The 18,045-nt window shown below is 36.6% G+C and overlaps 1 protein-coding gene across 4 annotated transcripts in view; it reads left to right on the top strand.

Annotated features, from left to right (window-relative positions):
• Positions 1-17,468, top strand: part of fam76b (family with sequence similarity 76 member B) — a 40,412-nt gene extending 22,944 nt beyond the window's left edge. For 2 of the 4 annotated variants that reach the window (XM_069890788.1, XM_069890790.1), the window contains exons 8-10: positions 10,337-10,469; positions 11,164-11,265; positions 13,688-17,468. In XM_069890788.1, the coding sequence (XP_069746889.1) occupies positions 10,337-10,469; positions 11,164-11,265; positions 13,688-13,777 (325 nt within the window). In that variant the 3' untranslated portion in view covers positions 13,778-17,468. Of the gene's footprint in view, positions 1-10,333; positions 10,470-11,163; positions 11,266-13,687 lie in introns of all 4 variants that reach the window. The other 2 variants (XM_069890789.1, XM_069890786.1) reach the window with 1 other exon arrangement.
• Positions 17,469-18,045: the final 577 nt, after the last annotated feature.

Raw genomic sequence — 18,045 nt, forward strand, 5'->3', positions numbered from 1 at the left:
AGGCAACTGGATAGTCAATTTCATTATGTTTTTTGAAATAAAACTGCACCTGCTGCTCCCTCACTTGCATCCACTGCTAAAGAAAATGTCTGTCACAATCAGGAGATCTTAACACTGGGCAAGGGCAAATCTCCTTTAAATTTTCCAAAGCTATCTGACAAATTTTAGTCCATAAATTTTTCCCCTTTCTTCAAAATGTTGGTTAAAGAAAGAGCAACCTTAGTAAAATTTCTGCAAAATTTTCTATAATATCCTGCCATTCCTTAAAACTTTCTCACTGCTTTCTTGCCATTGGGAATAGGAAACTCAGAAATTGCATTCACCTTGGCTTGAATAGGTGCAACTTTGCCATGGCCAACTACATAACCCAGGTATGTTACAGTGGCGTTTGCAAATTGATTTTTTGCTAAATTAACAGTTAAGTTTGCTTTGGATAATCTTGCAAACAATTTGTCCAATTCCCTTAGATGTTCTTCCTATGTGTCACTTTTTGTGACCAAGTCATCAATATAAGCATCTGTATATGTTAACCCTGGATAACCAAATTAATCATCCTTTGGAATGATGCAGGGGCATTTTTCATGCCAAAAGGTAACACATTGTTCTCCCATAAACTGGATAGAGTTACAAAAGCCAAAATATTCTTTTTTTTTTCTCTCAGTTAGAGGCACATACCAGTAACCCTTCAACAAATCCAACTTGGTAAGAAATTTAGCTTTCCCAATTTTATCAATACAGTTATCTATTCTTGGAATAGGATAAGCATCTGTCTTAGTTACTGAATTAACCTTCCTATAATCAGTACAGAACCTAACAGTTCCGTCTGGTTTCGGTACCAGAGTACAAGGAGAACTTCAATCTGAGTTTGAAGGTCTAATAATATAATTTCTCAACATGTATTCTACCTCCTGATTCATGCTTTTACCTTTCTGAATGTTTATTCTATATGGGTGTTGTTTTATGGGACTTGCTTCTCCTATGTACACATCATGATAAATTACTGATGTTCTTTTTGGCACATCAGGAAACAAATTTGTATATTTCAACATTAATTCTTTCAACTGCATCTGTTCTTGTGACTTAAGATAGCCTAACTTTTCCTCGAAATTTTCCAAAATTGCTGATTTAAACAGGCACACAGGAACCATGGTTTCCTTAAGATTACCCTCAAGATTCTGTTTCCACAATTTTATGATCCATAACTTCCTAAACCCTGTCAATAACTAATACTTCACCTCTGATTGAGATTGTTCTCCACTGACCTTATCTTCGTAATAAGGTTTCAACATATTTGTATGACAAACTTGAGTTTTATACCTTTGATCTGGAGTGTTAACAACATAGTTAACATCATTTAGTTTTGATTGAACTGCATAGTCAAGAAAATTTGGCTCTCAAAGGATTGTCTTGTTGGAAACAAATTCAAAACTTTACTTCCTGTCCTAATATTCCTCTCTTTAGCTTTCCTGTCAAATAAATGCTTTATTTTACCCTGAGCCATTTCCAAATTCTCTTGAGCCAAAGTCCACACTCTTTGTAACATATCTTTAAATTTAGAAACATAGTCCAGCAAGTTCAACTGCACATCCTCATTAACTCACTGTTCTTTTATCAACATTAATGTCCAAACACAATTTCAAAAGGGCTGAAGCATAATGAATCCTGCACAGCCTCCCTTGCTGCAAATAATAATCAATGAATACCTTCATCCTAATCTTTTTCCATTCTCCAAACAATAAATCCTCATCATATTTTTAAGAGAAGAATGAAATTTTTCCAAAGCTCCAAGATTCAGAATAGTACTCAGATGAAGTGATTTGTTTTATTTCCAACTCTTAAATCAACTACTGAAACTACCCGGAAATAAAGTTTGATCCGTGATCTCTCTGGATCTCTTTAGGTAATCCACAAACTGTGAAAAATCTTTCTGGAGCCTTTACCACTGTTTTGGCTTTAATATTCCTTAATGGTAGAGCCTCTGGAAATCTCGACGCTGTAAACATAATTGTTAATAAGTACTGATTCCCAGACTTTGTTTTAGGGAGGGGACCTACACAATCCACAATAACTCTAGTGAAATGTTCCCCAACAACAGGAATAGGTTGCAATGAAGCTACTGGAGAACCTTGGTTAGGTTTCCCCACAACCTGACAAAAGTGACATGTCTGGCACCAATTTACAACATCCTTCCTCAAACTAGGCCATAAAAATTGTCTCAAAATATTATTCATGGTTTTCTTTACAACAAGATTGCCACCAAAGGTGTACTGTGGGCTCGATTTAAAATTTCATTCTGGTAATTTCAAGGAACAACCACCTGATGTATCAGATATTCATTAGCAGGAATATTAAGAGGTCTTCATTTTTTCATCAACCATTCACTCTTCAAGTAATATCAACAAGCCATTTCTTTAATCTTCTGTTCATTTACTGCTTTGTCCTTTAAGTCAACAAGATCTCTATCTGTTTTGTGTTGCTGAATTAACTCTTTGCTTGACAAAGATAAATCATTACTCTCACAATTACCCTGCTCTTTCAAAACTATTTCCGAAGCACTGGGTAAGTCTCTATCAACTGGATCTTCCTCCGCTCTCATCATTTTTTTAGACAAAGACCTTGAAACAGCACATGCAATGAGGAATAAATAAATGAAATGGGAAAATTGTTGCATCTGCAAAAATTTGTTTGATGATAACAAACTTTGGGATGAAACCAATTTATATAGAATAACAAAATGGGTAATATAGTCTATTTCAAATGTCTCAATACCTAGACAAGCTTGTATGTCCAGTGACCTTGAACAATGTCATCTTTTCCTTTATAAACCACTTCATGAAATTTTAAAGTTCTACACTTAAGGAATGAAATTTCTTTCATTTTGCTGAATCCAAAATGATCAGAGGGTATTCCTATAAACAGTAGAGTAAGATATTGGATGTCAGCTTTATTTCAATCCAGCGATACATGGAGACTGCAAATTCCTCCAAGATAAATGACGATTGGTGGGGACTGCATTTAGGTTAATATCCAAGTATGGGAAACTGTTTAAAGTGTGTGTGAGGCCAGAAAGGGTAATTTGACATAGTCAAAAACATGAATAGATTTTGTGAAAAGAAAGACTGAAATTCTTCTAATAGCATCAGTCATATGAAAACAGAAATTGCAGTAGAATCCCCATGATCCAGTCCCTACAAGGATAGCGGATGTCAGATAACAAATTTTTCAGTTGACTGAGAGTAACATTTGGAATACACTTTTAAAAGACAAAAGAGTAATTGGGAGAAAAAAAATCAGTATTATTGTCTTTAATTATGTAATATTCACTTTAATCAGGTAATTCCTGTGACTTACAAAATTCGAACCCCAGTCACTGGCACTGTAATAATGTTGCTTTAGCTGCTAAGCTAACTGTGCCACCCTGAACAAAGTCTCAAGGACTCTTCCCCCGCCCCCGCAAACACACCGTGGAGTACATCCGTTCAGTCTTGTGCATCTGATTTTTTTATTTCCTCAAATTGTTTTTTCTCATTGTTTGAGTTTCCAATTGATTGAATTCCAGATAATGGGGATTCTACTGGACATGATCACTTGAAGTTCTAATAGCATCAATCAAATGAAATCAGACATGACGTGGACAGCTGGCGTCATTCTAAGAAGATCAATCAAATGAAATCACATGATATGGACAGGTGCCGATCTTCTAAAAGCATTAGTCAAATGAAATTGGACATTATATGGACAGGTGGCATTGTTCTAAGAACATCACTCACATGAAATTGGACACTATATGGACAGGTGGCATTGTTCTAAGAACAACATTCAAATGAAATTGGACACTATATGGACAGGTGGCGTTGTTCTAAGAACATCACTCACATGAAATTGGACACTATATGGACAGGTGGCATTGTTCTAAGAACAACATTCAAATGAAATTGGACACTATATGGACAGGTGGCGTTGTTCTAAGAACATCACTCACATGAAATTGGACACTATATGGACAGGTGGCATTGTTCTAAGAACAACATTCAAATGAAATTGGACACTATATGGACAAGTGGCGTTCTAAGAACATCACTCACATGAAATTGGACACTATATGGACAGGTGGCATTGTTCTAAGAACAACATTCAAATGAAATTGGACACTATATGGACAGGTGGCGTTGTTCTAAGAACATCACTCACATGAAATTGGACACTATATGGACAGGTGACGTTCTAAGAACAACATTCAAATGAAATTAGACACTATATGGACAGGTGGCATTGTTCTAAGAACATCACTCACATGAAATTGGACACTATATGGGCAGGTGACGTTCTAAGAACATAACTCACATGAAATTGGACACTATATGGACAGGTGGCGTTGTTCTAAGAACATCACACATGAAATTGGGCACGATGTGAATAGGTGCTGGTGTTCTAAGAGCTTTAGTCAAATGAAATCAGACATGATGTGGACAGGTGCTGGTGTTCTAAGAACATCAATCAAATGAAATTGGACACTATATTGATAGGTGATGTCGTTCTAAGCATCGATTAAATGAAATTGGGCACTATATCGACAGGTAGTGGTGTTCTAAAAGCATTCATCAAATGAAATCAGATGTGATGAGGACAGGTGGTGAAGTTCCTAGCTGAAAAAATTACATTCAAAAGCTTTTCAATTTTGGAACCTTTTTGATTAGGTAAATCAGATAGAAATATAACCCATAGATCTTGGCATAAAAGTAACAAGTCTGAGGATCCTAACCGAGATGCTAATAACAGAAGATTAATCAAAACTACTGATGTTGGGAATAGTGCAGAACATAAAAGTGCTGGAAAAACCCAGCAAGTAATGCAGGATCTGTGGAAAGCAAAAGCCAGTAAACATTTCAGGCCTGAGTTCTTTAGCTGTGCTGAAAATCGGGCAAACATCTGAGTAAGAAGGTGGAAGAACACAGGCTGGTGGGTGATGGATGGAAACAGGTGGGAGGGGATTGAAGAGAAAGGAGCTTGGAGGCAATGGGCGGAGGGGCAAAGGGCTGAGAAAGATGGCTCTGATGGATGGAAGGGAGGGAAGGGAGTACGTAGCTGGAGGAAAAGAGTATGGGGTAAAGTGAGGGACCGAGGGGAAATTGGAGGTTAATATTGATGTGGTCTGGTTGGAGACTGCTGAGATGAAATACAAGGTGTTGTTCCTCCAATATGGCCGTATGTGAGGCAGCAGACAGACAGACCAACGTGGCAGTGGGTTAGAAAATTTAAGTCGTTGACCACTGGGAGGTCCTTGCTGTTCAATGAACAAAGCACATATGTTCAATAAAGTAATCCCTAATCTCCCCTATGTAGAGAAGGCCACATTAGTAAAAAAAAAATGATATATTAGCTGACCCCTACCTATAGATTCACAGGTGGATTGTTGCTTCATCTGGAAGGGCTACTTGGGGCCTTGAGGTGTGGTAAAGGAGCTGCAAGCGTATCACTTGCAGTCACAGGGGAGTGTATCAGGGAGAGATTAATTGATAGAGATGAGTGGACAAGGGAGTTGCAGAGTGAGTGATCCCTGTGGAAATGGGAGGGGAAGATGTGTCTGGTGATGGGATCACATTGTAAGGGCAATAAATTGCAGACATCAGGATACTCTTTATTGACTACAGTTCAGCTTTTAACACCATCGTTCCTTTAAAATTGATCAGCAAACTCCAAGGCCTGGGACTCAAAACCCTACTATGTAATAGATCCTGGATATCATCACCTCCAGACCACAATCAATGAGGAATGGTAAGGACATCTCCATCTGTACCGGAGCACCAAAGGGCTACATTCTTAGCCCCCTGCTCTACTCGCTGTATACCTATGATTGTGTGGCTTAGTACAACAATATCATCTGTAAATTCGTTGATGATACCATGGTAGTGGGTTGTATAAAAGGGGCAATGAGTCAACATACAGGAGGGAGAATGAAAACTTGGCTGAATGATGCTCCAACAACTTGGCACTCAATGTCACCAAAACCAAGGAGGTGATTGCTGACTTCAAGAAGGGAAAACCAAAGATGTATGATCCAGTGATCAATGGGGTATTGGAGGTGGAGAGAATGAGCAAATTTAAGTTCTTCTGATTCACTATCTCAGAAAATCTTTTCTCGACCCAGCACACAAATGGCATCATGAAGAAAGCACGTCAGCGCCTCTACTTCCTCAGGAGTTTGCAGAGGTTTGTTATAACATCAGAAACCCTGAAAATGTGCTGACCAGCTCCATCGTGGTCTGATATGAGGACACCAATTAAACCCTGCAAAATGTAGTGGACACCACCCAGGACATCACAGGTTAAACCCTCCCCACCATCGAAAATATCTACAGGGAATGCTACTGTTAGAGAATAGCACCAATCATCAAAGATCCAGGTGCATGCTCTGTTCTCGCTGCTACCATCAAGAAGTATAGGTGGCACACAATTCACACCATCCGGTTTAGGAACACCTGCCTCCTCTCCACCATCAGAGTCGACAACAAACTCAATCAAAGACTTATTTAAAGACTTACTTTTGCAATTTATTGTTCTTTCTCAATCTCTGGATTGTATGTGATCTTGTGTACATAATTTTAATTTACATTTGCAGCACAGTAACAGCCTATTAGCCCGTGTCACCCAATTACACCCAATTGACCAACAGCATTTTGAAAGATGGGAGGAAACTGAGCACCCGGAGGAAACCTATGCAGACATGAGGAGAACATACAAAGACCTTACAGGCAGCACGGGATTTGAATCCCAATCGCTGGTACTGTTAACTGTGTTGTGCTAACCATCCTGCTCCAATTTATTGTACTCTGACAATAAATCTGAATCAAGATGATAGATGAAGACAAGGGAGCCCTGTTCTTGTTGTAGTGATGGGGAAGGGGCCAGGGCTTATGGGTGGGGAAAATAGAGGAGATATGGGTAAAGGGTGAGTTATTGCAGTAGAGAAAAAACTATGTTTTCTAAAGAATGACCATATCTCTGATGTCCTGGAATGGAAAGCCTCATCCTAGATGTGGCAAAAATGAAGGAATTGAGGGAAAGGAAAGGAATCCTTGCAGGCTACAGGGTGGGAAGAGGTATAGTCAAGGTAGGTGGGAGTCAGTGGGTTTATAGATGACTGTATATAGTTTATCTCCTGAAATAGAGAAAGAAAAATCAAAAAAGGAGAGAGAGTTACTGGAGATGAAGCAAGTGAATTTGAGCACAGGGTGGAAGTTGGCAGCAAAGTTGATAAAGTTCACAAGCTCATCTTGGGTAAAAGAGGAAGCACCAATGTTGTTGTCAATTTCACAGCGAAAGAGTTGAAGACCCTTGCCTTTGTAGGTTGGTAGCACAGATTGCTCCACATTGAAAATCATTGGTCTTTTGGTGGTGCTCTTTCAGTGCCCAGAGAGTGAATGTTGGTCATAAGAGTCCACTAACGTTTTGTCAACGACTCCATGAAGACTTTCATGTCAATCTTAAATTATGCAAAATTACTTTATGGTATATTTTTAATTGTATTTACCTTTTGAAGTCAACACCGAGTTCCTTTGAAAATCTTTCAAAGCTCGTTATTGAGTGAGAATTCAACCCTAATTTTTATTTATTCTAGCAGCAGGTTTTTTTTTGTTTTTCTTAAAGGATTTATTTTAGTGCCTTGTTGCTGCCAAAAAATGCAATTAATTGAAATTACTTTCTTCTGGGGAATTTGGCAGTTATAAAAGTTAACTTCTCCAGGAGTAAATTTACATTTATTAAAATTGTGTTGTCAATAGCCAGGAAATGTAATAACAGTAATGTGGAAATCCAGTTCCCTGCTTCACATTGATCGTTGGAACGTGGAAGTGCAAAGCTGTCTTCCCCTTGAGAAGTTTACTTATAGTCTTAGGAATAGATATAGAGTGTTCATTGAAAATTGGCAACCTTATTTAGATTACTTAAATGCCCAGATTGTATAATTTATTTTAATATTTGTGTATTAGAAATCTAATACTTTTAAAATGATGTGACTCTGAGGTGTCAAACTTTGCTTCTGTTGGTTTTTATTTTCTACTTCCTTTCTTTTTATCTCCCTCTATTCCCTGCTGTTGGTCCCCTTTTCTTTCGAATCTGAGGAGGGGGTGCTTGGAGAAGAGGGACTCTTTTTTTTCAGATCTTATTGTTTTTTCTATCATTTTATATTCATTGTATTATTGTTATTGAGTCCTATATTCTGTATTTTCTTAAATCTTAAATAAAATATTTTTAAAATAATAGAATTTACTTTCAAGGTGTAGCCAGTCTCGAAGAAGGGTTGGGTGAAACTACTTGTTTCTAAAACATTGCCTTTGAAATTAACTGATGGTAGAAAATCGAATTGCACTGGATCTAATTTGAAAACTGTTGCCCTGGTTATTGTTAACAGTGAAGAACTGATGTGGAAGAGTAACAACACAATCAGGCTTTGATGTGTGCATCTCTCGGAGCTTCAACTCTGTGGGCCAGATTGTTTAATACATCAGGATACTGCAATAATTCTTGAAATACCTTTCTTTTCACTTTAACTTGGCTTGCTGATTGCCAAGATGGTTAGCCTAACATCAGTAGTTGGGAAGATTTTGGAGTTGATTGTCAAGGATAAGGTTACGAAGTACCCGGAGGTGCATGACAAGATAGGCCAAAGTCAGCGTGGATTACTGAAGGAAAAATCTTGCCTGACAAATCTATAATTATGAGGAAACTTCAAGCTGGCTAGACAAAGGAGATGCAGTAGATGTTGTATATTTGGACCTTCAAAAGGCCTTAGACAAGGTGCTGCACATGAGGCTGTTAAAGGTGAGAGCCCATGGCAAAGGAAGAGCATTGGTTGATTGACAAGAAACGAGAGAGAAAAAGGGATCTGATTTTGGTTTACTACCGGTTGCCAGTGATGTTTCATAGGAATTGGTTTTGGGGCTAAATGTTAACTTATAACTTGAGGCGGTGGTAAAGAAGGCAAATGAAATGTTGGCTATCGTATCTAGATGAATAGGATACAAGAACAGGGATGTGATGTTGAGGGTTTATAAAGCACTAGTGAAGCCTCACTTGGAATACAGGGTCCAGTTTTGAGCTCCTTATTTAAAAAAGGATATTCTGACATGGAAGAAAGCTCAGAGAAAATTCATAAGAATGATTCTTGGAATGAAAGGATTAACATATGGTGAACATTCATCGGCTCTTAGTCTGTACTTCATGGAGTTCAGAAGAATGGGGGGGGGTGCCTCATTTCGAATGTTGAAAGGCCTGGACAGAGTAATTGTGGCAAAGTTGTTTTCCATGGTAGGTGAGTCTAGGGCAAGAGGGCAAAGCTTCAGAATTGAAGGGTGCCCATTTAAAACCAATGCTGAGTAATTTCTTTAGCCAGAAAATGGTGAACCTATGGAATTTGCTACTAACGCGGCTGTGGAGACAAAGAGCAGTTGGGTGTGTTTAAGGCAGAAATTGATGAGTCTTTGAATAGTCACAGTATCAATGGGGAAAAATAGGGGAATGGGACTGAGTGGGAGAATAGATCACCTCATTAAGGAATGGTGGCATGGATGATGAGCCAAATGGACGACTTCTGCACCTCTATCCTTATGATCAATTTCTAATGGCGCACTTGCCTACAAAACCAATCCCTCACTATGCCATGGTGCGAGGAGGAAGGATCAGGACTAGTCTAGGACTTGGGAATGGTGTCTTGCTGGTGATGTGGGGAAATGGTTTACGTGATCCATATAATTATTTGCATATAGTACGAGCAATTTAATACAAAGTATTAAATCTTTCATATTCTTATCTCCTCCTAGATGATTGACATGGAAATCTGTGGTATTTCTTAAATGTGCAAGTTTTTTTAGGGTTATAGATGGAGAACATCCATTCTCCATCTATAAAAGACAACAAAGAGAACCATCACCAATTCATTCTGTGTCAATTCCCCATAAAACAAAGGGAAATCATTAATGTCTTCTTGGTCTGGTTGATGTGATCCTCCTCATGTGCTGATGAATGCTGAGCAGAGCTATATGTAGTAGTGTCTGGCTTGTCAAACTCGGTCAGGATTTTTAAGTGCAGTGAATGGACTAAGTTATAGTCACATCTGACTCATAAGTAGTGAGGGGATTTTGGGTCAAATTATCTAGCTATGCTTTGAAGCAGTGGCTCAATTACATTATGTGAAATATGGCAATTGAACTCAACTCAATCAAGCATGTTTTTAAAAAAAAACTTAGCTCAGCTGTTAATGCAAAAATAAAGTGAGCAAAGATGTTTGCAAATTATTGATTTGATTTTATGTTAAATTATTATTTTGTTTTGCTAGTAGCTCATTGACTCAATCAATGGACTCTGGTGGGACAGACAATTTTGTTATAATCAATCAGTTAAAAGAAGAGGTGATGTCTCTGAAAAGGCTTCTGCAGCAGAAAGAACAGACAATCTTGGAAAGAGATAAAAAGGTATTTTTTGAAATATATGAACTAGTAAATATTTGCAACATGATAGAAGCTTATTCTGGTTACTTAAACCTGTGCTGCCCATTTACATCCAAATTAAATAACTATACTGTACGTTTTGAAGGATGGGAGGAAACTGGTGTGCCTGGTGAAAACAAGCCGGTGCACCCGGTGGAAACCCACCCAAACACTGGGAGAATGTACAGAATGCTAACAGGCAGTACCGGATTCAAACCTGGGTTGCAGGTATTGTAATAGTGTCACAAAAAGCGTGCTGCCCCGATTAAATAAAATTTTGCAATGTAGCTAAAGGAGATGCATATCAGAAAATTGCAGGTTCAATAGAAGCCTATCCCAATTTGAATTAATTGCCATTTCCTCGAGCAACTGTAGGATGTTACATGTGCTCGATGTATTCCTCGAACAGAAAATCAGTAGCATCTGCTGAATTGACTTGTCTTTTGTCACTTAACATGTTGATGCATAAATAGCAAGCATTGAAAATGTATTGATAATAAAATGACATGTAATCAGAAGATTACTAGTGCTCCTTTTCATGAAGAATATGCATGGGTACCAGTTGATTTCATAAAAGAAGGAAGGTGGGAAAACAATTTACTGCAAAGTAAAATCCTAGGTTTTTATTTCCCTGAAAAAACATGTTTTTCTGAACTTCATTTCTTTTTATTCTTTAAAGTTGACCGAGTTGAAAGCAGATTTTCAATACCAGGAATCTAATCTTCGAACAAAAATGAACAATATGGAAAAAGCTCATAAAGAGGTGGTGGAACAGCTACAGGTATTTACCAGGGTTCTTATTAATATGGTTTGTTTTTAGTTGCATTTATTTGACTTTATACAGTTATATAATTTAACAACTTCTACGGAAAATATTTAGACATGCATCTGTCATAACATTGTCCCTGTGCATTGCAGTTGTTTAGCTGATGTGAAACCTTAAAATTCTACAAGCTACACGTCTCCTCATTAGCTATATATTAACATTATTGCTATTAAAAAAAAGATTGTATTGCTATAACTGCAATGAGCTTTAAGTTATTTCCTTGGCATATTACCAGCTTTATTTAATTCATTGCATCTTCACTAACTTACTATTTCTAATAATTGTGATTGACATTTTAACATAATTGGGAAAGATTTTTTAGAATAGTTTATGGTAGTGTGGTTTATCCCAAACTTGTTTACCATATTTTCACTCGTATAACGCGCACTTGCATATAACACGCAGATAATCATAAATTGTGTAAAAGTATTTTCATATAATGCACACATGCATATAATGTGGGTGTAATATCATGACTGGCAAATAACAATTTGCATTTAATTGTGGCATGAGACAAAGCACATTCCAGGATATGCCACAATTAATCTCCCACAATGAACACCCAATCAACTTCCCACAGAGATGTCAATTGCCCATTATATAGATGATATCCTGCTGCGATATATTAACAAACTTTGGAGAGGAATTAATTAAATAGATTGAAGACTGGCATCAGGGTTAAACAGGATTTTAATTCTAATGTTGTCTCAAATCAGAGGCACTTGATATGTTAATCTCCTCCTTCAAGGATGGGTCTGAGCAATTAAACATGATAAGGTGCAATTCCCTAGTCAGAATGTCATATTTATAGGAATGCCATGGCATTCAGTACTAAGAGCTATTCCCAAGATCAAAATTTTCCACACCTGGTTTAAATTGTGCCCATTCTTTATTCTCGTATAATATTCTCATCTTGCTACAAATTTGCTGGCGCATCTTTCCCACAGCCACTATCAATTGTGCACGTTCTTTCAATGCTGCTATTATATTACCACGCCCACTATAAATTGTTGGTTCAGCTTTACCACACCAACTATTAATTGTGGGTGTTCTTTCACCATGTAATAATATTCTCATAGCGCACGCATATAGCGTACGGGGTGGGGGGGGTACCTAGTTTGTAAAATACACATATAATGTTTGCATTATATGCATGAAGATATGGTAAATCTGTGCATTTGATGAAATATTCAAAGCATATTGAAGTATGCCTACATCATCTTAGTTAATAAGCAAGTTTAAAAACTATTTTCATGAGAATTTAGGACCATTGTCATCATTTTTGTTAACTGCTTAATAATATTGTAAACACTAGTTATATTTCTGTTTCATTCACTAAATCATAGTACATGTGTAAAGTAACAGAGAAGTCCCTGCAGTCTTCACGCAATGAATCTGCAAGGGTCATTTACTGCATTCGGTGCTTCCAATGCAGCCTCTTCTATGTCAGTGAGATTGGAAACAACTGGAAGATTGTTATATTAAGCACCTTCAGTCTGCTGCAGTAGCAAGGACCTCCCCATAGCCAACCATTTTAATTCCACACACCTTTCCCACACTATGACCTCATGCACTGCTAAACCGAGGCAACTCGCAAATTGGAGGAACAACACAAGATGGTATTAACATCAATTTATTTCCTACCCTCTTTCCTTTCCTCTAGCTTACCATCCATCCCTCTCCTATCAGAGAACTACCTGCTCACCCATCACTTCTCAGCTTTTTTTTTTCTTCTACCCTCTCACCTGTATCCAACTCTTGCCTGTTCTCGCTTTGACTCTGTCTACCTCTCTTTAGCCTCCTCCTCTGCTCGCCTCCTTCCTTCTCCCTCTCTGACCGCCCCTTCCAGCTGCCGCCCTCCTCTGGTGCTGCCGCCGCCCCCCCCCCCCCCCCCCCCATTTTTCTCTGTGCCCTCTCTTGATTGTATTTTGATGAAGGGCCCAGGCCCGAAAGATTGATTATCCTTTATTTCCTATGAATGCGACGTGACATGCTGATTTTCTTCAGTATGTTTGTGTATTGTACTCAACCCCAGCATTTGAGACTTTAATTTTTAAAAAATGTTTTGCTGTAATGATTGTTACAGCAGTAATACTTTAGCTAGATTTTTCACTAATTGTCTTTTGCTAAGTATATATTAGTATCTGTTGTTAATGATTAACTATCCAATTATATTTGAACCTGGATCATCATGTAGATATTGGCATTAATGGTGACCGTTTCAGTCAGGATACTTCATTATTAAACACAGATGTCAAATAGGCAGTGGATCCATACATCTTTAAACTTTACAGTCTTCTTTTGTGATGCATGTTTTTGGTCATTTAGTTTTAGTATGTTTTTAAAGTAGTCATTCTGTTATCCAATTTTTTAAAAGGCCAAAAATCGAGAATTATTGAAACAAGTTGCTGCATTGTCAAAGGGTAAAAAGATGGAGAAGACTGGAAACATTCTGCTGTCTCCTTAAGGGGTTTCTTGGCAGGTCCATCATTCAAGTGAGAGTAACAACTGCCATGTTTTTGAAGTTTACTGTGAAGTCTTTAAATATTTTTGCACCCAAATTGTTTTCCAAGTGGTTAGATTTTTTTAAATATTTTTTAACCAGCAATAAGAACCAGGTTTGTCTTGTGTGAGCAATGCTATGTGACAGACCCATTTTATTGAATCCATTTTATTATCTTGAATTTGTGTATTTTAAAAAGGATTGGGAATGAAAAGTAATGAGAGTACTGAAGTATGTTATTACTTCCTGATTGGGGGGGGGGGGGGGAGATTTCTTTTTAATGCAATAAAGCACTAAAATTAGTCACACTTTGCAATAGCTGTTGTTACAATTTTACAGAAATTATTTCATTTCTTTATTTCTGAGGTCTGATCTATTTCTACCAATCAAAATTGCTCTTGTCTTGAATATAATTATTTTTAACAGAAACCAGAGAAATGGCTATCCATATGTAGAATATAAATCTGAACTCTGTTGGGAACAGTGGGAATAACTCCAACCAGTTAAACTGTGGAATATACATTATGCAGCTTTTCATTTGGAATTTGTTTTTACTCAAATGCTACAGACTCTTGAACAGTGGATTTAGCCGATAATCTTAAAATGTTTAAATAGATAGACACTCCTTTACAGCAGCATTTTGTTTAATTGTCACCATAATGAACGAATGGATATGTGGTGATATTTTTGAAAATTAATTTCATTTGAGAGACATTACAAGATTACAAGCAAATATTTTATAAAATTTAGGAGCTCTGTAGTTTTGAAATGATATATGAACACTCCTCAGGTGGCACAAGCAGCTTGTTTTTACCTCTTCAAACTTTAATTTGTAAGAACATCTTCTAGGTATCACAAAATTATTTCAGTCCATCAGAAGTACATTGAATTTTTTTTTTTTTTTTGCAACTTTCAGTAATTTTGATGGTAGTTATTTTATGGTAAATGAACAATGATTTTGTTCTTGGAGTGTCTTCTGAACATTATAGGTGTAAGTTTACAAGCTTTCTGTTTTTTAATTTTATAAATAAAGTTTATTGAATGGATAGAAAACTTGATTGCTTTGTGGTCAAAATGTAGTGCCTTAGGGAAATTAACTAATATGTGCATCTTATTAAAGGAAAAAAAGTTTAACATGCTAAAAATAGATGTTTTTAAAAATTACTGTTGTGATTCAAATTATATGATTAAAATGTTTCATAAATCTATTAGAACAACCTCCTTATGAAATGTGTAATAAATCTCAAATCTCTTTCATAAAACCTAGAGTAAACAATCAATTTTAAACAATTCTTTTGCTAAATGTAGCAAAATCATAAATTGAGTATAAAAAATAAGTGTAATTTTTTTTTAATTCAGCTTTTTGATAAAATTAAAATTTTCATGTAAAGGTGCTTTTAAATAACATAATATCAATTTCATTACCAGACATAGCCTGTTTTAATGTGTTTATTCAAAAACTGTTCAAAAATTTTGAAATTGAAGATTTTTTTAAAAATTTGTACCATAGCTTTTTTAAATTGCCCAAATGTTAAAAAAAATTTAATGTTACTCATAGGATTTTTTAAAATTGAAATAATTGTGAAATAATGTGATGATGTAAGAAACACAAAATGTTTTACATTTATATTTTCAACAACATGATAAGTCACCAGGCTACTGTTAAGATTTTGTCTACTTGCAGAGCTTAACGACCTGTTTATACATTGATATTTTGGTTTAGTTTAGATTGTTTTGAAAAGTGATAAACCACAACCTGTATCTTGTACAGGTATACCCCACATTATGAAACTAGAGCGTTCCTACGGAACCTTTTGTAAGCCGAAATGGCATAAAGTGAAGAAGTGATTCCCGTTGATTTCTATGGGGAAAATTTTTAAGCATTCCCAGACCCAAAACATAACCCACCAAATAACACACAAAACCGAAAATAACACTAACATGTATTAAGAGCGAGAATGATATGATAACTACACAGGCTATATAAAGTAGAAATTATAACAATTTACAGTATGGAAACAGGCCATATCGGCCCTTCTAGTCCACACCGATTTACATGAAACTCCACTAGTTCCACCTACCCACACCCATGCCCATTACCCTCCAATCCAATCCCCTCCCATCCATGTACTCATCTAGCCTCCTCCTAAATGACAGAATTGACCCTGCCGTAACTACATCTTCCGATATGTACAATGTAGTTTCAACAACCAGAATCGGGAAGACAGCAAGTTTTGACTGCCTCTTTTTGTAAAAGCAAACACTAGTTTCTTCGTAAAAGCAAATTTGCGTACAGCGAATATTCATAAAGCGGGGTATACCTGTATTCTGGCATCACAAGAGCAGGCCTTGTTTTCTTGAACAGTATTCTCCACCAGCAAAAGGTTGAGCTCTAGCCCATAAAAACCTATGCATGTTAAATGTACAAAACGTCAATGATATAATCTTTATAACATGCTCAAAATGAGAAGTAGTAAAAATCTACACTCTCAGGCTGATGCAATATCCTTGATAATATTGCAGTGCTACTGGGGGAAAAAAGTAGGCTTTAAAACTTCCAGGAGACAACTTCCAGAGGAGGGCATTATAAAATTATTATAAGTATATAACAAATCATAAAATTTTATTTTAAAACATTTGGTTTCATAATGGTGTGGAAATATTTGTTAGCATCTTTTCATTATAAATATGGTTAACTGTAGACTTATGAAATATCTTTGTTAGAAATGTTTGAGAACTTGATAAAACTGATTTTTAAGCATGTTTGGAAAGACTGGCTGTTTGGTGAAAATTGGACCATTTTACAAAAGTTGATGGAACAGAATTGAAATATGATACCACTCCACATTGTCATCGACTCCCACCAGCAATAGTGCCTTGTCATTCCATGGTTTTCAAACTTGGTGTTTATTTTGGGGATGTGGTACCATTTGAATATAAATTTTGCTAATTCATCAGTTTTCAAGTACTCAAAGGCTGTTGTTTTCTCTGCTATAGGGTGCAATCATATTTTTTAAACATTGTTTAGTCATGTAAATCTGCATTTTCACTGAGTTCTGGTTAAGTATATGAAGGATTATCCTTCTCATTTGAGCCTCAAAGCTTGAACTGACATGTTATTTGTAAAAAGGGGTGCATAGAATTCAAAGGCTTCACAGTATTTAAATTGGAATGATCAATTTTAATCATGTACTGAATTTTAATATGGTTTCTATTTGTTTTTACCTCCATTTATTACTTGAAAATTTTAAGTTGTAAAATAGTCTGAAATGTTTCCTTGCAACAATAGACATAGACTTATGCTTATTTTTATTTTATTTTGATAAGAATTCTTCTGTATAAGTGGTGAAACTACAAAGTAAAATTGTACTGTACTTCATGTGTATGTAACCATAAACAAGTGTTTTTTTTCTAATGGTATAGGATTGAAGTCAAAGCTGCCAGTTGTATATTTCAAAATATCATAGCTCACCTTATTTCCTGTGTGTCCTTACAGAGCTAAAGACATTGACATGGTTGGACTGTGTTTCTCCAAATTTGTAACTGTACACAGGAATAGATTAAATTCTGTAATCATAACTTGGTCAATAACAGAAATTTTATACTTGCTCTTTTTAAAATCTTGATAATTTGAAATAAATCTTCTTAAATATTCTGCTTCATTGTATTGAATAATTCCAATGACTATTTTAGCAGTTCCCCTCTACATCACTGAGAAACTGAATCCTACAGACTAAAAATGACCCTAAACTGTATTACATGAGCCAGTTTTGGTGGTTACACTCCCCAGAAGCAATTGGGAGGCACACAAACAAATGGGTTAAGTTTAACACAAAATTTATTAACAAACTAGCAATAATAGAATGGACCCAATAAACTTAACACCCGAACACCAGCCTTATTGGCAACTCTATATAAACTCTATGTACCCCCCCCCCCACCCCAAGATCAATCACGTCAAGTCTGTCAGTCAAGAAGGACCAGCTCATGGATCTGGCCTTCAGGCTTGGGTTTTTGTTTCCTTGCCCACTGTTCTTTTAATTTGAAGTTGTATTCAGATGACCATGGTCCCTCTAGACCACACATGTCAAACTCTGGCCCGCGGGCCAAATTTGGCCCGTGATATAATTATATTTGGCCCTCAAGATCATTTCAAAAATGTATTAGAGGTGGCCCGCCCTGCAGCGAGAGCCGATGCTGTTTTTTGGTAATGTCACCCCCACCATCCTCCT

This window comes from Narcine bancroftii, chromosome 7, assembly GCF_036971445.1.
Source record: "Narcine bancroftii isolate sNarBan1 chromosome 7, sNarBan1.hap1, whole genome shotgun sequence".
Lineage (NCBI taxonomy): Eukaryota > Metazoa > Chordata > Chondrichthyes > Torpediniformes > Narcinidae > Narcine > Narcine bancroftii.